General features: G+C 47.9%; 1 protein-coding gene across 6 annotated transcripts; it reads left to right on the forward strand.

Moving 5' to 3' along the window:
• Positions 1-1115: 1115 nt before the first annotated feature.
• Positions 1116-21330, forward strand: TENT5C (terminal nucleotidyltransferase 5C). Of its 6 annotated transcripts, none has more exons than XM_057720587.1 (3): positions 1206-1307; positions 12914-12967; positions 18220-21330. In XM_057720587.1, exon 3 carries the CDS (start codon positions 18246-18248, stop codon positions 19419-19421), a length of 1176 nt encoding a protein of 391 aa, XP_057576570.1. In that variant the 5' UTR covers positions 1206-1307; positions 12914-12967; positions 18220-18245; the 3' UTR covers positions 19422-21330. The 6 variants fall into 6 exon arrangements, with proteins under 6 accessions (XP_057576590.1, XP_057576570.1, XP_057576559.1 ...); XM_057720580.1 differs by lacking the exon at positions 1206-1307 and adding an exon at positions 1844-1933; XM_057720594.1 differs by lacking the exon at positions 1206-1307 and adding an exon at positions 3406-3752.
• The last annotated feature ends 3135 nt before the right edge of the window (positions 21331-24465 follow it).

Raw genomic sequence — 24465 nt, forward strand, 5'->3', positions numbered from 1 at the left:
CACAATGTACATGCATATCAAAACACCACGTAGTATACTCTAAATATATAAAGTTTTTGTTAAGCATACCTCAATAAAGCTGGAAAGAAGGACTGTTTGCAGCAGCTGCATTCATGATAGGCAAAAACTTCATGCAACTCAAACATCCACCAGTGGAATGAGTACCTAAACTACTGAGTGTTTACATACTGAAATAATACACAGCAATGGAAAAGAATGAACCATGTTACATGCAACAACATGGATGAATTTCACAGACACACTGTTGACAGAAAGAAGCCAGACACATAAGTGAACATACTATGCACTTCATCCGCATCAAGTTCAAATACTGGTGATAGAGGTCAGAAGAGTGGTTACCTTTACAGAACACTGAATGGGAAGGGGCACGAGGAATCTGGAGATGTTCAATATCTTGATCTAGGTGGCAGTTACACAGGCGTACACATATGTAGAAATTCATTGTTCTGTACCCATAAGCACTTTACAGAATATATACCTTAAAAACAAAAAGTTAAAAAAAAAATTAGACCATGTATCTTGCAAGCATTCATACTGATATCCTATCTTATTAATATTCCAGGGGACCTCTCTCTCCTCAGGGAAGGCATATATTTGAGAACTCTATCCTGGCAGACACCGAGAACTACACTTATTTCAGGCAGGGATGGAAGGGGCCAGGTAGAAAAATACTTCATCTAGGAAGTAATCTTTTTCCCCACAACCTAACAGAAGATCAGTACAAGCTCAATGAATGTTTATTGATAAATAATAACGGCTACAACTTGATATAAATAACATTTACCGCACACTTTATATCCGGCACTGCCCTGACAGCTTTCCGTTTTCTTACTGAATACTTACATAACCCTACGAAGCTGTTCCATTTTTAGTCCCACCGTATAGGAGAGGAAACGGAGATTTATGAGGAGTTGGTTAAGTTACTTGCCCAAGGCCTTACAGATAGTTAGGTGGTGAACGGAGATTCCAACCCAGGTTAATCTGAATTTAGAACCTGGACTCGAAACCACTTGCCATGGAGTGACTGGACTGTGTCCAAGCCCCGCCTGCATGTTGTATAACATACACGACTGCGCCCTGTGACATTCCGAGTTGGGCTGAAGCGGTCGCGGTTGCCAGGCTTGGCGGTGGATTCCTCGAGGCCCTCAGTCCCACTACCTGCGCCCGAGAACCCACTGTGCCGGCTCTTTCCCCAGTGACCTCTAGTCAGTTTGCTTGGGGAGTCAGGAAGCCTCGCCCCGCTCAGAAACCAGAAGTTTTTTCCGACTGCAAAACACACGTCGAAGGTAGGCTTCGGGGTTTCACTCCCCACTCCTGGAGAGAGAACTAACGCGAAAATCCCCAGAGAAGCAAAAGAATAACAGGCCTACGAGGGAGCGGAATAGAGACGGCAAAACCTTGGGCGGGGGGTGGGGGGGAGGAAGTTATGTGATAAGAACGGCAGAAACGGGCGCAGGGGAAAGCAGAAAGAAAGGGAGTCCCAGGAACTCCGAAGGGAACGGGGCGTCGACGCAGCCCCTCTCTATTGCGCTTGCGCAGTGCTACCTCCTTTGGCACCCCGGCCCCTTCCCGCCGCCGAAGATTTACTCGTCTCTCGGCAACCATTCACCCGAGGAGCCAATCAGAGGGCACCTTTCGCCCTGCCCTCGCCGTCAGCGCCCGGGCGGAAGGATCCCGTGGGCGCCGGCTCCGCCCCGCTCCGCCCCTCGCTCCCCCGGGAGGGCAGGCTCAGGGGCGGGGGTGGGGGCGGTGGCGGCTGGCGGGGGCGTGGTCAGGCCGTATAAGAACGGAGGGGGCGGCGGCGGGACGGCTCACTCGGTGCCGCTGCCTGGGGGCCGTAGGGACCGTGTCGCTCCTGCTGGGGGCTGCCCACGCCAAGGCCCTGCCTCTGGTCTCCTCCGCCGCCGCCCAGGTGAGTCCACGACCCCCTCTTCTAAAGGCGCGAGGATGCGTGGTGCCAGAGAGCCGCGCGCTCTGCCCTGGGGGCGGGGGCCGGGGGGTCTGCCGCGGCCGAGCGGAGCTCCCGTCTTCGCCAAGCCTGGTGGGGGCGCGGGGGCCCGAGGGGAGGTGCGGACAGGTGCCGGGCCCCTGGGCTCCCTTCCCCTCCGGCTCCCACGACGTCACCCCCGTCCCCTACACAGCCCGCCTCCGGGGGCCAGGCGAGACGCTCCGAGAGGGAGCCACAACTTTCCAGAGACTTCTGCCGGGGCTGGCAAACTTCAAGCGAGTTCCTGCTCCGCGCGCCCCGCGGGCTGCGCGCTGGCCGCTCGAGGGCCGGGCGGCCGAAGCGTGTGCGATGGGGGCCTTCCGCACCTTTCCCGGGTCCGACGGCGCCCGCGCCACCCCTGCCATGCAGGCGGCGTCTCGGACTCGTCCCGGCGCTCCCGCGGGCGCGCACCCCTCGGCCGGCGGCCGGGCGCGAGTTAGAACGCGGCGGTTTGGCGAGGCGCAGTTGGAGACGCGGCGGTCAGGGGCTGTGTCCCGCCGGGGAGGGGAGGGGCGCTCCCCGGGCTCGGCACCTGGGCTGGGGTTTTAAGGAGAGGGCGGAGACCCCCCCCCCCCCCCGACTCTTCCTGCCCTCGCACTGGGCTGAGAACACCGAGAGCAGCCCAGGGATCCGAGCCAGGGACCCGCGCGCCGCGCTCCTCTCGGAAACTTCTCGGGAATACTGCACGCGCAAGCTGGTTCCTCCCCTTTTAGGAGTGAAACTTGCTCAGCCTGCAGACCGAAAGCCACGGCCGTCAGTGGATTCGGCTAGTGGGGCCGCGGGCGGCTGAGGGGCACGGTGCCCGGGAGGTGTCGCCGTCCGGATCGCGGCCCTGGGAGGGAGTCGGAGGAGGGGGACGGACCTGACGCGTACAGGTTGGCGGCCTGAACACCGAAACGCAGAACGCCTGCTGGGGAAAACAGAACGGCGCTGCCTCCAAGGAAGGGAGGACTTCCGGGGAAATGCCTGGCGAGTTTCTCTGCAGACGGCGAGTTGACCAGGGCTCACTGCAACCGACGGTCAGGGCTGGACCCCGCGGGAGGGGTCCGCTCAGTCCCCCTTGGCCCTCATTTTCGTCCGGAGGGAGGCTTCTGCAGGGTTGACTAAATCTTTGTCTTAAGTAGGGACCTGCTGCCTTTTGAACGTTTGTTTGCTTGTTTGTTGTGGAGTCATAACATGCAAACCGTGGAGTGTTCAAGTGCACTTATTACAGTAAGTGCTTATAAAGACTATGTAAATCGTTTGTGTTGTGACAGTTTGGTATTCAGGATATCTGGTAGGTGGGTTGGGAACTTGAACCTCCCCAGGAAATAAAGTGGAGATTATTAAATCCTCCTGAAGTAGGCTCCTGGCTTGGCCCAGCTGCCCTTCAGGGAGGATGTGAGTGGCCATTGTTGGCTACACTAACCTTTCAACGTGAGTAACTTGGCAGGGAAGCAAGCCAGGCAGCAAGCCAGGAAGCTGTCAGGGTGGTAGAAGCGCTTACCAGGAATTGTGCCTTCCTAACCCCCCAGAGGTGTTGTGGAGAGGGAATGAGTACCGAACTGGAGACCCCGAGAGCCTGCCGTCGAAGGGGGTGGGGTGGGCGACTAGAGAACGCTGATTTTTCTCTTCCCTTTCAGGGAAGCTCTGAGCTGGACCAGCAGGGTTTCTGTCCTTTGACAATCTTGTTTGTGAAGATGGAAAGCTTAGTATCTCTGGAGTCAAGGTTTTACTTGAGATAACTGAAACCTCGTGTCTTAAGGTATACCCACACCTTTGGAGTTCATTTATTCTCAATAAGGAGTTTTCAGAAAGCAGAATTTGGTATATTGTATGTATAATTGTTCAGGTAGCTGTGAGTAAATTTAACATCAAAGTTAAAAGAACCTTTTTCTCTGCCAGGAAGCCTCTCAATTGTTACCCTAAACAAAGGTCCCTAATTTCATAAGCTAGTGTGTGTCCGTAGAGCAAACAGCAGCACTCTTTATGTTGAGATTCTTCCACAATACCTACCTCGTATCCAGAGATTAAGTTGGGGTAACTGAAGGAAAGAATTGGCATTTGGCCCATTTGTCAGAATTACCATGATTTAGTTGAGCACCCTTGGCTCTGCACACTTAGTGTCCTCAGCTCTCCTGTGAGTACAAGTAACCACTGAGATCAGGTCCTGAGTTGCAGAAACTCCCCTGCCCCACCGAGCCTGCATCCCTCAGTGTTCAAGGCCAGTCCAGACTGTGTACATCGTGCACTACCCATCGGAACTGCCCGGCAGTAAAGATAACTTAGAGTGGACTGTAGCGTCCTTGTTCTCCCAGTGCCAGAAGCTGGGCACATTCGATACAAAATTAGAAAATGACATTATTTTTTCAACTGCTCAATGAAGTAGTACCCTTGCCTTCATTTTCATCTTTGATATGTTGTGTGCAATAGTGTCAGTCACTAAAAAATGACAAGCCAAGAGCACTGAAGGGATGTGGTAAATTTTTTGTGTTACTGAGAAAACATCTGGTGGATACCCAGGACTAATTTCATGAGTTAAGTTAAACTTGTGATGTTGTGTTTGGGTTTCTCAGTTTCACACCAGCCTCTGGGCTGTATCTGTTGTTGTTGTGGTCAGGGGTGGGGGGTGGAAGTTGGGGTGGGCTTTAAGGGGAAGCAATGCAGAGTCTGAGGTGTTACTAGGGATAAAACATTACTCGGGTTAGATAAGGTCCATCGCTTTTGTGTGTTGTCACTGAGGTAAACAAGGCAATATAGAAAAATGCTTTCTGCCATCTTGGTGTTTTAACTGTAACATGTTAAATAAATTGGCATCACGGTATTATGATGAAGCAGAAATGTGTTTAAAGAAATGTTCGTGTGTTTAAAGCCACTTGGGTATAGCAGCAGTGCTGATCTCTTGTGATGCTTCTGGAACTTCTGGTTTCAAACTTTTTTGTCCTTTCACTACGTGCATTAATAAGAAGGCTTATATTTGGAATTTAAGTGGTTTAGAGGAAGCATCTTTCTGTGAGGAAGCCTTATGAATTGTTTAGAATTAATAGGTTTTGTACAGCTGGGCCCTGTAGCCAGTTCTAGAACTGTTTGCAGAACCTCTGGGAACAATAGGGAGAAGCAAATGTGAAGAAATGATTGCTGCTGTTAAGCAGCTCTCCGTGTAGCATGGTTTTCAGTCTCTGAGCCTTTGGGAGTCTTGGTCACCCAACTGCGTCAAGTGTTTATTTCTTGGACAACAGTGACTGAGTCCGTAAGTGGTTAAGGCTTCCTAGGCAATAGTTTGTGCCAGGTGCTGAGGAGGCCAAGGGAATAATATGTGAAAAGGCCCGTGGAAATGCTGGGGAGGCAAGAGAGCCGGGTCTGCCCCGGAACGTCCTCGAGGCACTCGGGTTTTGCCGGTTTGCCTCAGCCACTGGCGTGTGAGCCCCAGGCAGGCAGGGGTCTATGCTCCTTGCTGAATGCCCAGTGCCCGGAGCAGGGCCTGGCACACAGGAGGCGCGCCTGTTCACTGGATCCAGTGCTCTGCTGGCATTTGACTGCCACGCCTCTCGGGGAGGGAAGCACACTTCAGGAGGTGGCGCCCTGGGGGGCCAGGGTGCTGGCACACGTTTTTGGATCAAAAGCTCCAGGCCCAAAATGCTGGGCGGCTTCGGGGCCTTTTTAAAGACGGAGGCCTCGGGTGTCAGTTTGGAGCCGAGGGACAGTGACAACTGAGAGTTTCGGCCTACAGCTGATACTCCTCAGGCTGAGGTCCAGACCCGCACCCTTCAAGCTCTTCCCCCCCTGCCCGTGCACCCCAGCACAGCCTCACAACGCTCACTCAGCCTTTCTCTCTCCACGTTCACTCGGGTGTTTGTTCTGCTGAGTCTTTCTCTTTTTAACTTTTTGTTTCCCACTGCCATCGCTGACCTGATTTAGGGCTGCAGACAGCAGCTCCATGAAACCACTCCCAGCGCCTCTCCCCACCTCCGGCCAGCTCTCCATCCCAACACCTCCAACACCTTAAGAATGCACAGGAGCTGCCCCTCCCTCCAGAAGACACGCTCCTTTGGGAACCTATACCTTTCTGACCTCCTCTTCTTGCCTGACCTCCCTTCCTAATTGCCCTACCTTGCCTCGTGGAATACACACTCAAATATCTGAACAAGTTAATGCTCCTCCTTCCTCACCAAACTTTGTTTTAACCCAGCTTTGGACCCCTCTCAGATCTTACCCCACCTGGGGATCCCCTTATCCCAACATCTCTCCTCATCAATACTTCTTTACAGTTCTACCTTGTACCTTATTTTCTTTTTTTCAAGCCCTGTCTTAAATTGGGTGAGCACAGAAAGTTCCATATCTGTCTCTGTATTCACTCCCTGTGAACACATTTTGTGAAGAGAAGTGTCCATGACTTGTCCTCTCGTGTCGCCGTAAGCTTCTCTCACCTCGCATAGCCCTTACTGGGATGGGAGAAGGGGTAGTCCTCCACCTCGCCTGGTTGGCTACCCCTTACCCCTCAGACACACCCTGTTTACCCCTGACCTGCACTTGCGGTGGTTGAAGAGGTGGGGATCGGGACCACCGCGGCCGGCTGACTCTGCATGGGCTTGGCCAGTCTTGGGAAAGGCGCTGACCCAGACACAGAGATGAAGTGGGTGCTAACTGGGCACCTGCCGTGTGTCCAGGTGCTGGTCTGGGGGTGTTGGGTGGGGCACTGGCACTGCTGCCCTCTCCCATGCCCAGGCCCTTTGTCATTTTCATCCTCCCTGCCTCTGAGGCTGCTTTAGTTTTGAGGACACCTGGGTTCTGGTCCTGGAAGCGCCACTGCCTCTTCAGTTTCTTCATTGTAGGGAGGACAATAGAAATATGAGTCACAATTAAGTTTCTAGTAGTCACATGAGAAAGTAAAAATAAACAGGTGAACATAGTTTTATTTAACCCATCATGTCAAATAGTATCTTTTCAATTGTAATCAATATAAAAATATTAATGAGTTATTTTACTTTTTTTTCCCTCTTACGAAGTCCTCGAAATCCAGTGTATTTTATGTTCATAGCATATCTCAGTTTGGACTTGCCCCATTTCATGTGCCCAACAGACTGTGGATACAGTATGGGGTGGCACAGATCTAGACCATCTGCGAATATTTCACTCTCAAATCCTGATTCTTCTCGTGTGGGAGGCAAGAGTTAATAACGCGAGGTTTTGGAGGCAGAGTGTAAGCTAGGATCTAAGCTCTGCAGGGGCAGAGATCTTGGTCTCTGGCTTCCCCATAGACTGTAAGCTCCTAGAACAGTGCTCGGAATGTTGTAGGCACTCAGATATCTGAAAGAATGAAAGGAAGCTCAGTCATTTCGGCCCACTTGCTGATAGTCATTTACCGTGTGAGTCAGACCTGACACTGAAACACAGGATGTTTGAGTCTTAGTCCAGCGCTCATTCTCTTGTTTTTCTATAGTTTCTTAGAGAATAATCATAAGGTAATAGAATTTCAAAGAACTGCAGATAAAATCTTCTGAGACTGGCAGGGGACCAGGATTCCAACAATTTATCAACCATCAAAATTTATCAACAGTTAAAATTGGAAAACAGGAGAGGACCTAACTTCCCTGTAAAAGGTGTCTACAGGACACCTGCTGACAGCAGCACATGACTTGGCAGATGCTAACTTGATGACAGGCATTCCAGTGAACATGGCTTGCACGGCTCACACAGGTGGGGACGCCAGAGACAAGGTAGTTTGGCCACCTCACATGTGGTTGGTGCAGAAATAGGTACCACTCCATGGCCTTGCTCCTTCACTTTAATCCTAGCCTTCCACTCCTCCCCCCCCCCCCCACCCTCCCACCCAAATTTCTGTTCTTAGCAGTACTTATGATGATGTCAGAGGGACCATTAAGCCTGGTGATGTTCACTCAGGCTGCTGCCATGCTCAGTACCTGGAGGTCAGGTACCTGCTATGTGAAAGTTAACTCTGTAGGGAAGCATCTAAAACTGGGATGGGACTGTATATGTAATTAGCGTCCTCACTGAGGTGGAGGCAGCTCATGCTTAGGTATCGGTGAAGGGGGGTTTGTATGTCTAAAGTAGGAGAAGTGCTTCATTTGAGCAACTGAGAGTTGCTTGTCTCTTTCCTGATAAGGCCCAGAGGATGCTGCTGGTAATGAGATGTGGCTTTTGGCTGGCTGAGGTCCTCATTTTGGACAACTGACAACTGTTCAAAGCTCTAAACTAGAAAGTTAGATGGAAAGTTGTGGTCACAACCCTTAATAAAACCTGGAGGCTGTCCGCCCTTAAACCCTATAGATTGTATGTAAACTTGTTCCTCTTTACAGTAAAGTCTCATAAGAATCGTCCTATTTTTCTCAGCCTAGTCAATCTCTAAAACTGTAGCGCCGGCTCTGGGGATCTCTTTAAATGAGTTCAGACCAGTAACATCTCTGATTTAGAAAGAGGCATTTGCTAGGAGGGAGGGAGGTACCCAGGAGTAACAAGGATTATTTCCATTTCAAGTTGTGTATGTAGCACTTAATCATGCTGACACCTTGGAAAAATCAAGGCTTCTGTGCCTCTCTCCCATGCAAAGATATCTATGTTCTGACTTCGTTAATAAGTTATATTCGCAACGATTCAGGGTATTCCTTTAAGCACTTGAACTTCTGTGGTGTCCCTGTTATAACATCTGGGCCAGTGTTTTGATTCTGTCTCATACTGTTTTGCTGCCACAGCACGCGTCCTTCCAGCGTTATCTCTCCAACCACACTCACTTAAGCGTCCTATTTTGAAAGACAGGAAAGAGCTTTCTGTTTGGAGTGGTCTCAGGGCGGGTGTCTGTGGACGGGGCCCAGGCGTTGATAACCGTGAAGACTGTAAGTTGGCATCAGTGGGGAGCGAGCTCTTGTGAGGGCCCTCCCACTGGGGACGCCTGGGCAGAGCCAGGCGGCACTGGTCGCTGTGCCTGCTTCCGCTCCCATCCGGGACACTCTGCCTTTGGCTCAGGTAGAATCCCAGTTGCCGTGGGAATTGAACCAAATTTTTTGACTCTAGTAAACATCAGCGCTGAAAGGCTAGGAGGATGCTGATAACCCTGAGAAAATAGATTGAGGGCCTGGAGCTGAGTGAGAAAAGACCACCTGCAGGGTTGGTTGTGTCACTGACCGAGAGCCGGTTTCCCCAGGCCTTGTGACTTGGGGCACTTATATCTTTAGGCTGAGGTAGAGTGTGTTTGTGAGTGTTTGAGTGAGCAGCTGTAAACATAACTTCTTGTCAAAAGTTAACAAAGAATAAATGTTCTTGTCCTTTTAATAAACAAGGCATTATTGTATCAGGTTCTGTTACTTTGGGCTGTCTACTAAGCTAAATTCTTATTCCATGTACATGAACCACAGATGTGCGTCTCAGTTATCTGTGACTTTGTAGTGTGTTTAGGGGCAGTGGGAGAGTCTCTAGAATGTGGCCTCCTCCCAGGTGGTGGGCCCAGGGCCCTGCCGAGGGGCTGGCAGACAAAAGGCTTCCTCAGGCTGCCCCCTGGTCCTAGATAACGTTGGCCTTCACCTCCCTAGGAATTCAAGGAGTGAGGGGGGATTTCTCTGCTGAAGGCTGAATCCCTGTCGACCCTGGTTTTTCTCCTTTCTGCCCACTCATCTGCTGCAGCGTATATCAAGTCCATGGTCATTCCAAGCTCCTGGCTCTCTCTCGAGGATGAAAGGATCTCAAGGGTCAGACTATATGCAGGTGGGAAAAGGGACAGGAGTCCAGTCTCAGATTCAACGTGCAGGCATTCGTCAGTCTGTTCCAGGTTGTTTCTGTTTCGGGTCTGTTCCAACTCTCCTTCCTGTGCCAGCCCCTGGGGTCCTGGCCACTTCTTGCCAATTTACCTACCTTCTCTCTGCAGCTCCAGTTGGGTTATCTGTTCTTGGATCTGATAATGTTGCCGTCTTGTCTTCAGGGAGTGTCCTGTTGTGTTGATTCATAAGCAGATTCACAGTCCTGATCTTCTGGCCACCGAAGTGCCTCCCAGCAGCTGTTCCTTTATTCCGTGAACAGGGCATGGGCCTTAGTTGCAGATCCAGACCAGGATCAGCCCATTCCTGAAAGCTCCCTCCTTGTGCTATTGTTTTTTCCTCTTAGTGCTTGCCCAGCAAGCTGGCTGTCCCAGCTCCTTCCACTCCTGGCTTCTCTCTGCCTTCGGGACTTGCCTTCTCTGAAATCACCACTGCCTCCCAACCTGGCCAGCATCCTGGGGCTTCCTCAGAAATGAGGATCCTAGGCCTTCATCTCTCAGCCATTGTTCCTTTACAAGAAACACTCGCGTGACTGTACTTAATTACGTTCAATTCTGGTGGCTCCCACCAGGCGGGATACACCCCCAAATCCATGATGGTTTTGAGGGAGAGAGTGTCTGCACAGACAGTTGTTAGGTACTTTTGTTCTACATCCTTCTGCTGTTTCCGGCACTTGCCATCTGGCCTTACTCCACGCAGGGGGCCTTAGCACTTCTAGCCAACTTCTTTCCCACCATCTTATAATAAGCCTTCATACCTTTCTTCTCTTTTCTTGTTGTCATCTCCTTCCTAAAACTACCTGAGCAACCAACTTACCTTCAAAGCCCTGCCCTGACCCCAACAGGTACACCAAAGCTATCCACCTCCCAGGAAACCTCCTGAGTCCCTTTTCTGCTACTTCCCAGCATGTGTCCTCGGACAGTTAACAGTGAGTGCATCCTCTTTGTACTCCAACCTATAAAGTAGGGAAATAATAGCTCCCTTACGGCAGCGGTCCCCTACCTTTTTGGCACCAGGGACCGGTTTCATGGAAGACAGTTTTCCCACAGACCGGGAGTGGGGGTGGGGCAGGGATGGTTTCGGGATGAGTCAGGCACATTACATTTACTGTGCACTTTATTTGTATTATTATTACATTGTAATATATAATGAACTAATTATACAACGCACCATAATGCTGACAGGAGGCGCAGCTCAGGCGGTAACGCGAGCGCTGGGGAGTGGATGTAAATACAGATGAAGCTTCGCCCATGCCTGCTGCTCACCTCCTGCTGTGCGGCCTGGTTCCTAACAGACCACAGACCCGCAAGGGTCCATGGCCCGGGGATTGAGGACCCCTGCCTTACAGGATTGTTGCGGGAATCGGATAGGTTGATCCCAAGGAAGCCCGTATAGTGCTGTCTTGCTGCCTGTTTGGGACATTGTCCAGTAGTTTGGTGGCTCATATTGGGTTACCTGGCCAAGCATCTAGTCCCATTTGTTGTCCCCTGGCTGTGACTGTCTCTACAAGAAGAGCCCCTGGAAGGCTCTGCACCTATCAGTACTGCTCAGAGCTTCTGAAGAAGTGGTAAAATTAACCGAGTGGGAAAAGGATGTGGGTGAGGATTCATGAAATGTTATGAAGCAGCTGATGTGCACGCATCCCCTTTGAAAGCCGGGATTTCCCACACTGTGGCCAAGGACTTACCTTCTCTGGGGCCTCTCTGAGGGGCACCTCTAAGTCACTGAACACTGACTCATGTCTCTTGCTCAGCTGCAGTCTGCAACTCAAGAAGGCAGTAAAGGCTGGTTGACTGAAGCTTTGGTGTCTTTAGCGCGTACAGTGGGAATAAGGGGTGATGGGAAGATAAGTATCGCAGTTGTATAGTTAGCAGAAGGTAGCTTTCTCTCTGTTTTGGATAAGACCAATAGAATTTCTGATTTAGAAAAGATCACTTTGGTAGAAGCAAGAACTGGTCATCCCAGTGTACATGTGGGTTTGTAGCATGACCTTACTGCCTTCTCCCCACCTGCGCCGGCCAGTGGCAGACTTGACCTTGGTGGAAGTTGTTTCCAGTTCCGAGAGTCAGAACTTTAGCTTCAGAGCAGAGAATCTGGGGTCGATTCACTTAATCTTTCCTGATCCTTATTCTTTGTGTAAAAGGGACAGTTGTCATTTTCTCAGAGTGCTTGTGCGGATTCACAGGAATGGACGCAAAGTGGCTCGTCCTGAGTACTCTTCTGTCTGCCTGCTTGCATACCTCTGTGTCTTCGTTTTATAGGAAAAAAAGGAAAAAGGCCCAGAGCATGGTTTCCGTTCACTCAGCTCAATGAGGGAAGAGATGGGATGGGATGTTATGACGTATGTTGCCATCGACTTTCACTTCTGCTTAAATTCTCTAGGCTTTTATAGGCAAGGAAATAGTTTCTTTTTGCTTAAAGTGTCCCCGGTTATACACGGAGGAGAAGAATTTGTGTGGAAGGTGGCACATGACTCCCCCCTGGGCCCGGAGCCAGGGACGGTGAGGGTCTCTGCTTCCTATACTCACCTCCCTTGGAGCCTGTCACCAGGCTTGGTCCACTGCCCACGACTGGGTGTCTGACCCTGAGCTGGAAAGGGTCACTAGGAAGATCCAGGCCATTGGGGTAACAGCCAGTTAACAGCATGTTGTCATCAAAGGAATGCCGAAATGTGTTTGAGCTTCTTTTGGGTTCTTAAGCCGACAGCAAGGTCAGGGAAGAGGGTGTTGCCCAGTTGTCTGTGGGCTGGATGAGAGGGTGCCCTAGCTGAGAGCACCTCTCTCACACTGCAGTGTTTCCATGAAACCTCCCACGTCCTTTGAGCTTCCACGTCAAACGTCACAGACTTAGGCTTAAATAAATACCATCTTTAACTTCACAAATGTACATCTCCACACATGCCAAGGACTCTTTGAGCATGTCTACAGCTAATGCCAGGCACAGACAGGAATCAGTGTTGATTTGACCCAAGCCCTCGACCTTCAGGCCCGGAAGTATTATAACTGCTCTTAGCATTCACCTCCAGCCTGTCCATCTGCCTGTCCTGCTGCCCATCTGGGGTCTCCTCATGCTTTCCTAGCCTCTGTCACTCTTGTTTTTGGGATCTAGATAAGCTAGGGAGCAGGACTAGAAATAGCTTTTTTTTTTTTTTGCTTTTCAGAAACTGGTTTTCAGATCAACCTGCCTTAAGTGTGCCAGGCAGTGGGAAACAAAGGTAAGTTAGACATCATCTGTGCTTGGGGAGCTTGGTTTAATCTTTGGGCTTAGTTTGTCTTTTCCTCTCACCTTTTGATGCCATCTCTGCAAACTCATTTTCCACTAATGTGTGTATTATATCTTTCTGCTGCCGCCAGATGCTGAAAGAAAAGGGAATTCAAGGGTACCTAAGATAGCCGTTCATCACGAGTCAAACTTTTTAGATTAAGTAGCTTCAACTGAGCAGGCAGTTGGTCATCCTCACTTGTAAAAAAGGTGCCTGAATTTTCAAATCAGTGAGAAATCATGGTTCCCACCTTTCCCAGTTTCGAGTGTAAAGTACAGTGAATCTGCTTCTCAGACAATTAAAGGGAAATCAAACATTTCAGTTTGAATTTACCAGGCCTCAAGTTAATTTTTTTTCTACTTACTGTTTCGTTAATTCTGGTAATTAGAATTTGCCTTTAACCAGGGTCTATCATGAGTTGAGACTGTGTGTTTCACATGATTCTTTTATGTGGGGATTATATCAATGTTGATCTCAAGTGGCTAATTAAAACTACAACTGTTACACTAAGCTCTGGTGTGTTATCTAAGCACTAAGGGCCTATGACTTGGATTTATTCTAGTAATACTGCGTTTGCCTAAGTAAATTGTAAATGTACTTTTGATATTTGAAATTTTTGGATGGGTGAGGGAAAACAAAGGATTCATTTCTAATAGGCATCAATAACTTATTTTGGGCTCTTCTAATAAGCTGAACGACAAATATAACTCAACCTAAATTTGAGCCTTCAGTAGTTGCAAGAGCTCCTCCAGATCTAAGTCATGGTACATTGGGAGAATTAAAAACTATTCCATAAACTTGGCATCTGTCATGTCCCACATGCTTTTATATAGACAACTTTTTTCTAAGAGTTAACTCCATTATTCCTTTGTGTCTCAGAAGCTGTCGACATGGAAGATGCCAACCATAGGCATCTTAGGTTCCTGAAAAAATGTTTATTGCCATTAATCAACAGCACCGTGAGGGTAGCTGTCTTATGTCTGAAATGAGAAATAGTAATTCAGGTAAAACTACAGAAAACATTTTTGGATACTAAACATAGAATGACACTAGATGAGTTGACTTATCCATTGTTTTGAAAGTTTTGGGGTTTTTTGGATAAACAATGGACATCTTCTTTTAAACAACACGTAAGTAGAAAATTGACTGAAAGCCATTCTAGGTAAAAACTGTCCCTCCTCCTCTGCCTGCCCCTCTAGAGATCAGTTTTTAGGCCTGGAGGGGAAGCTTCTAAGTGTATTTGATTTAGGCACGAGAGTACAGGGGTGGTGGGGGGGGGGGGGGCGGGTTGGGAGGAAAGGAATTGAAGGAATTAAGCAAGGCAGCAGATTAGAAGGTTTATAGGGGAGAGATTTTGAAACATGGCTCATAAGATTTTAACTTTTTTCAACTAATACGTGTAGGTTCCAAATTCAGAAGAGATACAATAAGTTTTCTTTGTACCCTGTCACCCAACCTAGAAGTGATATTTGGTGTAAGCTGAACTACCTGTATATCCTTCCAGAGATTTTTGATAGTATAAGCATAGACTTGTGCTTTTTACACACGCAGTTTCACACTTGCTCTTTTATTAATCTTGATAAGCATTTCATATTCATACAGATAGAGCTGTCACCATTCTTTTAGACAACTGCATGCAGTTGTATCCTATTGTATACAATAGGTCAAGTCATTTAACCTTCTTTACTGATGACTGTTTGTAGCTTTATAAATAATTCTTCAATGCGTGTCCTGTGCATACTTGCAAGTATACTTATAGGGTAAAATCCAAAGTAGACTTCCTAGCAGTAGAATTGCTATGCCAAAGAGTTTGTCCACTTAAAATTGAGAGTCCCATGTTATTCTTCAGAGGGAACCCACGGGCAGTCTAGCGAAAGTGTCTACTTCTCAGTCTTTGCCAATCTGTTAGGTAAAAATGATCCATTGAAGTTTAAGTTTGCCCATCCCTTAAGGTCGGGTTGAATATGTTAGGTGTCTGAGCTACTGTTCATGTCTTTTACCCCTTCTTTTATGTTGGGGTTCTAGTATTTCTGGTGTGTAGGAGCTCCTTATTCATTAAGGAAATGTCTACTTTGTCTAATGTTTCAAGTATTTTCCTAGTTTTGTCTTCTCACTTCTTTTTGGTGTTTTCACCATGTAGATATTTTAATTTTTATATAGGCAAATGTATCAATTTTTTGTGACTTCTGTGTGATTTAGAAAGAACCACCTATTCTATGTAAGTTTACATGAAGTTTATGGTTTTTTCCAGTACTCTTAGGGTTTTGTCCTTTTATACTCAAGTATCTAGATCTTCTATTGGCACAGGCTAAGGCGCCATCTTTGCTCATTTTTTTAAATCCAGATAACTATCCAGATGTCTAAAATTTTCCCTTTACTATTTTGAATGCCTCCTTTATTATACACTAAATCCCCTTATGTAGTAGATTTTCCTTCTAGATTTAAAAAATTCTGTTTCATCAATTTGTCTGTCTTTTTGTGCCAATATCATGCTGCTTCAATTATTGTGGCTTCATAATCTCTCTTAACAGGCTAGTAGACATCATTCCAATTTTTCATAACTTTTCTGGATATTCCTGCCCCTCCTCCTGTTAGAACCTTACATATTTTCAGTCCAAAATAGATTCCAGTTTTGAATCTACTACAAGTTCAGAGATTTAAAAATATATGAAAACGTTCATGCGTATGTACTGCCCTTCTCCACCCCGCCTCTCGCCCCCCCAGGAAGGAGTGATAGCTTTCCTCAGATTCTCCGTGGTCTTGGATGTCCCACTTCTAATGTTAAGAGCCACCATTCAAAAGGTGGGAGTAGTCCTGACATTAACTCTAGATGACTTCTTTTTTTTAACAAGTCCTTAAAAAAAGGCATGAAGTCAAAAGTGATTCCTACAACTATTATGCTCCATGACATTATTGAGTTTCTTCCTGGAGATTTTCTTAAAATCAGTTGTTCCTTCTTTTCCAAGTACTGATTGAATTGCATCTCCTCTATTGCTGTAACTTCTTATGCCCATATCAGAAAACACAAGCCTTGGAAACACACTAACAGCTGATACACAGGGTAAAGCAAACTGTATTAGTATAGGTAAAAATCAACATATGTGGCAGAAATCTGTGTCACTAAATCATAGCTTAGCAGTGTCTCAAAACAAAGCTGGAGCCATACCTTTCTGTAATCACCTGAACTGAATTGTTTAGTGCCCTTCACGGTTGGCACAAGTGTGCTGTATGCTGTGCTCATCATTAAAGGGGCCGTAAAGAACCAAGTGTATATAGAGCACATTAAAAAGAGGTCTCTACTGTCCCAAATCTGACTTGAAGCCAAAGGCCAGCCACAGTAAACATCAAGTATTTCATCACAAATTTCGCTTGGTATCCTTAACTTAGAAGTGCTTTGGTAAGATAATCTAGACAGCCTAGGGCTTTCTAACGCTGTCCAAACAGGTTTGCAACAAAACTTTTACCTTCCCTTTGGCAAGTATTCTTCAGTAGCAAGCAGAAGAGCGCCCATCCCCCATTAGTCTTCCTGGAGCCTGCTTTGATCACGTGATCCACCTTCCCACTGCCAAGTAAGCAAATTCAGTCCCCTAACCTACATGCTAAAGGGGGCCTGTGTTCTGGCTTGAGGAGAGGTGTGTGATGGCAGGACTGGACAGCTTCCTTGCCAGGTCTCAGGCGCCTTCTGCCTTCTGCCCCTCCACCCTAGCTGAGAGCTCTTGTTGCCTTTCTGTCTGCTCTGCCCCCGCCCCATAAATGAGCTCTTCTGTGGCCTTCCTGTTCGCCCCAATCAACCGGCACTTCTTTCTTCTACCTTCATATTGCATTTTCCTTCACTGATAACACTGCCTCACATTGAGTCTTGTGTTCTCACCCTCCTCCACGGCCAGCTGCTGGAAAGCTCATCTTGGTGAGTCGACTGGTGCCGCCAACACGGAGCGACAACCGTCCCATTGATGTGAGCTCTGTAGATAAGGCGCGGGTCCCTGGCACCAGTGCAAGACTAAAAACCCAGGTTGGAACCCCAGGACTACGCATGCCAGATATGCTTTCAAAGGCAGCCCCTTCCAAACAATGAAGTGGCAGGTCATTGGGATGGACTTTGTGTGTCTGGCAAGTCAGAAAAGTGAAGAGGATGGCAAAACTCTCTGCGGTGAAGTCGGAGGACAGCGCCTTAACCTTTTACATCCATCTAGCTGTTGTGTGACCCATGTGGACATAGTACCTTGGCTTTTTAATATATCCGTTTTGTTATTCTGTATTAGGATTTCCAGGGATCTGTTGTTTCATTTTCTGAACAGTATAACTTAGTTGAAAATTACTTTGGTAACTTGGTCGTTCTACCAGGTGCTGTGCGAGAAGCATGCTTTTCTCCTAGTACTGAGTGCTAAGTTTGTTCTCCTTGGGTAGATTGAAGGGATTCTTTTTCAGAATACAGTTGAAAAATCACACTGCCGTGAGGAGGTTTTCCACATCCTGTGTGGGGCTTCCTTGCTGGGCAGGGCACTTCCACTGCTTAGCTGACCTAACCCTTTGTTACTCAGGAGTTTTATCGTTGGTCCTACCCTGGATCACAGGAGTGTTTGTTACGGGGCAGATGCTCCTGTAAGTGAAGAGGACATCAGTGTACTTGATTCTAGCAGGACCAAGCCCAGAGTCGAGAGCCCATCTATTCACAGAGTGAAGGAGTCTTCTTTTGGGGATCCCGTGTTCGGTGTGGCCATTGTAGCCTAGGGATCAACCAACTCAGGATGTGGTTAGGGAGCCAAAAGCAGGAGAGGTGATTTCCATAGAAAACAAGGAAAATTTGCAAAATCTATAGGCCCGCTATTGAATAATGTTGTGTTTAGGTTACATGGTTTAGTAAGTTTGTCTGCTTCCCTTCACATACAAACTCCACGTCTCACCCTACCCTCACGCAGACAAAATGGGCAAAACAAACAAACCCCAGAGAAAACAAAATTCTGAAGTTGTCAGATTTGGTGTAGGGTAAATTTGTGTGTATATTGTCCTTACTCCACGCAGACACAGTTCTTGACATGGTTCGCTCATTTAATCCTCACAGCAGCACCTGGCAGTAGGTGCTCTTTGCCACTTTGCAGTGAGGAAGATGTTCAGAGAGAAACCAGCATCATCTCTGAGTCCCTGGAGCTGCTTTGCCGGCAAGCAGTGAATCCTAACTCTGTTTCTCCCCCACTCCCTTTCAGTTTCCCCGGCAAGAACATCCCCCAAGATGGCAGAGGAGAGCAGCAGTACCAGGGACTGCGTGTCCTTCAGCGTGCTCACCTGGGACCAGGTGAGCCGGCTGCATGAGGTCCTGACCGAGGTCGTACCCATCCACGGACGAGGCAACTTCCCCACCTTGGAGATCACGCTGAAGGACATTGTGCAGACCGTCCGCGGCCGGCTGGAGGAGGCGGGCATCAAGGTGCAGGACATCCGGCTGAACGGCTCAGCGGCCGGCCATGTCTTGGTCAAAGACAACGGGTTGGGTTGCAAAGACCTGGACCTCATCTTTCACGTGGCTCTTCCCACAGAGGCCGAGTTTCAACTGGTCAGGGATGTGGTTCTGTGCTCCCTCCTGAACTTCCTGCCAGAGGGCGTGAACAAGCTCAAGATCAGCCCGGTCACTCTGAAGGAGGCATACGTCCAGAAGCTGGTGAAGGTGTGCACGGACACTGACCGCTGGAGCCTCATCTCCCTCTCCAACAAGAACGGGCGGAACGTGGAGCTGAAATTCGTGGACTCCATCCGGCGTCAGTTCGAGTTCAGCGTGGACTCTTTCCAGATCATCCTGGACTCCCTGCTCTTCTTCTACGACTGCTCCAGCCACCCCCTCTCCGAGCACCTGCACCCCACGGTCATTGGGGAGAGCGTGTACGGGGACTTTGAGGAAGCCTTGGACCACCTGCAGAACAGACTCATCGCCACCAAGAACCCCGAGGAGATCCGGGGCGGGGGGCTGCTCAAGTACAGCAACCTCCTGGTGCGGGACTTCAGGCCCACCGACCAGGAGGAGATCAAGACCCTGGAGCGCTACATGTGCTCCCGGTTCTTCATCGACTTCCCCGACATCCTCGAGCAGCAGCGGAAGCTGGAGACCTACCTGCAGAACCACTTCGCCGAGGAGGAGAGGAGCAAGTACGACTACCTCATGACCCTGCGCCGGGTGGTGAACGAGAGCACCGTGTGCCTCATGGGCCACGAGCGCAGGCAGACCCTGAACCTCATCTCCCTGCTGGCCCTGCGCGTGCTGGCTGAGCAGAACATCATCCCCAACACCACCACCGTCACCTGCTACTACCAGCCCGCCCCATACGTCAGCGATGGCAACTTCAACAACTACTACATAGCCCACCCTCCTGTCACCTACAGCCAGCCCTACCCCACCTGGCTGCCCTGTAACTAACCTTGAGACCCGAGGGTTTCCACAGGGGGAGCCCCCGTAGGGCGAGGGCTCTCAGGTAGGGGAGCCTCCTTCTAGATGTAGGTGTTTGGCTTTTAAAGGGGAACTCAGCTCTGATTCTGCCTTTTTTTTTTTTTTTCTTTGTGTGCCCATTGGAATGGGTCTCCAGTATATCATGAGCCAACCCTAAAGGGACCTGTTATTCCAGTGCCACTTTAGAAAATGCTATAGGAAATGTGACCGATCCACATCTTTCTAAGATAGACACTCACATGCTGTGTCCCAAACATCGGCACAGGGGCGTCTGAGCTCCGTGTGGTCATTGAGATTGGGAGACACGTGGACAGTGTAGAAGTCTTCAGCTGTTGGGCTTCTCATCGGAGCCTAGGGTCGGTGATGTCGGCCCTTACTTGGAATCCTCAGCACTTACGTGAAAGTTGTGTGGATGGTCTATTTTCTTGTGTCAGTCTTAGAAAGAAAAAGGTAAACTCAGTGAGGGTGCTCTTGTGGCTTAATTTTTGTTCAAGGGAGTAAATCGCTTATGTTTATTCTCTGCCAACAGAGCTGAGGATTTCTCTCCTCAATAAACCAAAGCCAATAGCTGGAGAACTGCAGTCTGGTTGGAAGTGGTTTATGGTTTAGATGCTGTGCTATCACAAGGAATTATGAGATATTGCTAAGAGAAAAAAAAAAAAAAGACCTTTTCTTGAAATGTAACTTGAAAACAAAATAAAATGTGCAACATAATGTTAAGTAGAACTGGGGGGGGGGGGGGGGATGTACATAGGAAACGTGGATGTTCAGTTTTTCTTTTCTTTAAAGTGAGGAATTGTTAATTGAATGACACTCCTCCCCCCCGCCCCCCATCAGCTCACCACTTTCGTTTTGCTCTGCCCAAGACTGAGGATTGTGCTGATTCCAGAGTCATTGCAGTAACTGACGTGCGGGTCTTCCCATGTTTTAATCAGAAACCCATTTTGGTCACACTCCAAGTATGACTGGCTGTTTTTTCCAGAGTACTTTGGCTGATTTTTGTCTTTGTTTTTTCAAAAATAGTGGTTTCCTTCTCTAGGCTTTTTGGACAGCAGAAAAGAATCCAGGAATTTCAGTAGATCGAGTGGCCTGTGGAATGGTCCGTGCTTGTGGGCAGAGTTCTCTGGTTTAAGATTGCTTCAGATTCACACCTGCTGTCCCTGTGCTGTGTGAGAGGTGGACGCTTCCTCCATCAGTGGGGCCTTGTGTGCATCTGAGCCCCCGAGGCACCCTCAAGAGAATTACTTCTGTGATGGGGGAAGAATTGAGAGAATGAAGAACAATCTTCCTTACCCTGGTAGATGGACCATACTTGTTTATACTCTGCACTTTAGAAGGAAAACAGTGTTAACCTCTAGTCTGAAGCAAGCTTAGCAAATGGGAGAGGTCTAGGCTACTGTTGCTTTCCTCGTAGATTTAGATAAGGGACTTTGTGTTTTGAAATTTTTTGTGGGATCTCTTAGAAAGCATCACTTTAGGGTATCAAGGGCAAAGAAACTGCATATTGCCAGCCAGCTTGGCTTCTTGAGTGATTTAATCAAATCCATGCTCCTGATTTTTACTTTCTCCTGTGGCCATAAAAATCCCAAGCCCTGAGTGATTGCCTTCTCCTTGCTTGAAACAATGAAGTTATCTTAATGCTTAGTAGAAAAGGAGTGGTTTACCTTTTTCTAAAGATTACATTTTCAGGTGTTTTTCTGGAATATGATGTCTTGGTCCTCTTGAAAGCAGATCGGGCATGACTGAAACCCAGGGCTTAGTTGGTATCCATGTTGTGGACTAGGTGACTAGAAGCCACTTCTTAGTGTAACAGCTCCAGTTTCCCTGTGAGCCAGTAGTTATATTTGAATTCACTGGCTTTGAGTCAAGGCTGGTTCTACATTGGGGGGGGGGGGGTGGGGGGGGGCGGTGTTGGGGGGGATCCTGGGGTCCTTCCGTGTTAAAAAGGGCAGTGAAGAATGAACCCCAACTTTAAAAACTATGTGGTCATACATGACCTTAAAAGGCTGCCATTGTGGTCAGATGGCAACATGTTTGCACAAAGATGACAGATCTGTTTCACCAAAGCTTTGAAATATGACGAAGCCGCCAACATAAGCACTTGCTTGCGGAAGTCAGTATTGCTTCTACACGAAGGCTTGTGGATCAGGGTAATGAGGGCCTGGGTGAAGATGGGATCAGAACTGCAGCAAGTAATTAAATTTCCAGTTTGTCCTTGGAGTTCTTTCTGCTCATATTTTTTTTCCTGTCTGGTACTAGTCCTCCTTTAAGGATGAAGGGAGGCACAGAAGTTGCTAGAAATCCCCAGCCCCCCAGTTCTTTACCACCACTGCACGATGGCCATCTCGATAGACTCCCTTCAGCTGAAGTTCTTAGTCAGCCCAGCTGTTGTGAAATTTGAGAGCAGACCTGTGTTCTAGAACCATCACGGTAAAAAGCTGCACTCACCAAAGCTGCCCTTTTAAACACCACCCTGGTCTAGTGGTGTCTCCACCTGCTCTCCGAGCCTCTTGCCTGCCTCAGAATAGACCAGGTAACCTTGAATTTCAGGTGTCTGGAAAATCTAGCTGGAACCTGCCTTTCATGCTGCTCACACAAGTACCAGGCACTCTGAATTTGTACTGAGTCCAGTGGTTCTTCTTCTTTGCCTGTTGAGTAATATGAAACTTGGCAGTGGCCAAGGGCACTAAAGTTCAAGTGCAAGTTCTAATATAAATGTAAGCCGCCTTATTTGCTTCAGGACTCTGAGCAGTTTTCTGTTGCTTTCTGCAGGCATGCAGCTTGCTACCCCAGCCTGCTTCTTGGAATCAGGTTGAGCAGCTGTGAGATTAAAGCAGTACCTTTTCCCCCTTGTGTTGGCAGAAGAGGACACACTAAATTCCTGGCCTCGAGCTTCATCTCACCTTTAAATCTTATCTTGGCAGTGAGACACTATTCCTCACTCAATAACTTCAGCTCTGAAGCTAAACTACATCACCGACACCTTCAAATCAGGGTTCCTGCTGACTGCACAGGGAGGTGGCATGGCTCACAGCTGGGAGGACCTGGCAGATGGGGAGAGGCGGGTAGGAAAGATGCTGGGTTCCTAATATGTGGTAACAGATGTGGTTTGGCATTCAAGGTTGTTTTTTTTTTTGTTTTGTTTTTCCCCAGTTTGATTTCTTACCCCCTCTGGGGATTTGTGTCACAGGGAGCTGTGTGTGAACCTGTGTTTTGTGGTGGCGCATTAATAAGTTGCCCTGAATCTGCTTGTCCTTCAGCTTCTCTGCTAGCACGAGCCCCTTACCTTCCTGGTAGATTAAGATTTTAACGAGTCCTGCTTTGTTAACTTTGGGAAATGGTGCCACTCAAAAGCAACTTCAAACCTTAGGAATACCTCCTATTTAGTTAACTTTCTGGTATTGGTGCCTTGGTTTAGGATGCAGCTCGATTCTGAGCTCAAATGTCCTCTTCCAGAGAGTCCATGATAGTTACCTAGTTGTGAGCAGAGACCCTGATGCTTCCCGGGGCCATTGCTTCCCGGGTATCTGACTGGGGCTCCACACTAGGGAAGAACCCTTGGGGTGGATTCTGTGAGGTGAAAGAACTTCAGTTGCCAAAATTAGATTTGAATTTTTAATCTGGCAGAGACCAGAATGTCACAGCTGACTTTGGAACATACTCCAATTTGGCCAATTCGATCCAGAGGGCCAAGGGAAGGGTGCATAGCAGGGGATGTAGTTAAGAAGACCTGGCAACTTTTCAGCATTATTTGTGGAGACTTCCTAGGTGAGGATCAGGAAAGAAAATGCTTTTTTGTGAGTTCAAGTTCTAAATCTTGTTTACCTATCACTTAAAAAAAATAGTTTAAGTGAAAGCAAAAGAAAATGTTTGGAGGTTTACCTGGGCTAGGAGAGTTGGTGCAAATCGTCCTGTGTGTTTGCATAGGAAGGTGAGAAGACCATCCGCTAAAGAGGAAGTCATTAAAGAATATGGATCTGTGAGTGTTTTAAAACTCAAGCCATCTGGTCTTTTTTTTTTTTTTGAATGAATTAAAAAAAAATCGCTGCTTTAGGAAAATTAAGAGTTTTTGTCCATTAATTTCCAAATTACTATAGATGAGATGAGATGATACAGATTAGACTAAATTGGAAGCTTTTTTTTTTTTCTATACTCATATAGCCTTTCAAATATTAATTTCCTAGGATGTGTGCGGTTTCCTCTTTGGTGTAATGGCCACTGACCTTCTTATGGGATGCAGGTGAAATCACTTGTCAATGCAAAATGTATTAGAACTTGATGAAATAAAGCTTTGAGTTTGAGAAATAAAGGTATATTTGAAAAGACCGTATCAGTTCTGCTCATTTCTTTGTGTCTCCTCAGTGGTGAGCTTATTTTAGGTTTCAGGAAACCCATGTTGCACGGTGGTGAGCGGTTATCAACATCATCAGCCCTGGATACTTGTCAGAAAGATGGTGCTTTCTCTGGGGGAAGGGACATGTGGTAACCTTGGGGGCTGCAATTCCCTTCATATTTGGATTAAACTGAGCTTTGTTATCGACCACAGCATCTCAGCTAACATCCACATTAGATGATGTGGTCTTGAAATCCACCCTCACTGGCACCCTGTTTGATTCAGTGCTAAAGGCTAGGTTCTCTTGAGCTTGACCTCGGCCCCAGACCTATTTCAATAAGAGAACCAAAATAACCTCAACTATACAACTGTTATCATGGTTTCTTCACATTGGAAAAGAAGTATAGAAGTGATCAGGTTATACTTGAATGGTTGTCTCGTCTTTGTGTAAAATCCTTCATCCCTTTGTCTTCAACCTGCCTGTTGCTGCTCTTTCTTAAACCTTCCAGTCTGAGGATGAGAATTCTCTGGAGTCCAGTATGTGGAGTCCTTCCAGATCACTGGCTTCAGAGTGTTTCTCTGGTGACCCTTTCTCAGAAGGCCTGACTCCCAGCTCCCACCATCTCTGTTACCTCCTCATCCCACTCTTCATCCCGGCGCTGTCAGCATCTGAGTCAGTGG

Source organism: Hippopotamus amphibius, chromosome 1, assembly GCF_030028045.1.
Source record: "Hippopotamus amphibius kiboko isolate mHipAmp2 chromosome 1, mHipAmp2.hap2, whole genome shotgun sequence".
Lineage (NCBI taxonomy): Eukaryota > Metazoa > Chordata > Mammalia > Artiodactyla > Hippopotamidae > Hippopotamus > Hippopotamus amphibius.

What these genes read in the sequence shown, in the direction of transcription:
- TENT5C (XM_057720607.1), top strand. Translation starts at nt 18,246, where the DNA reads ATGGCAGAGGAGAGCAGCAGTACCAGGGACTGCGTGTCCTTCAGCGTG.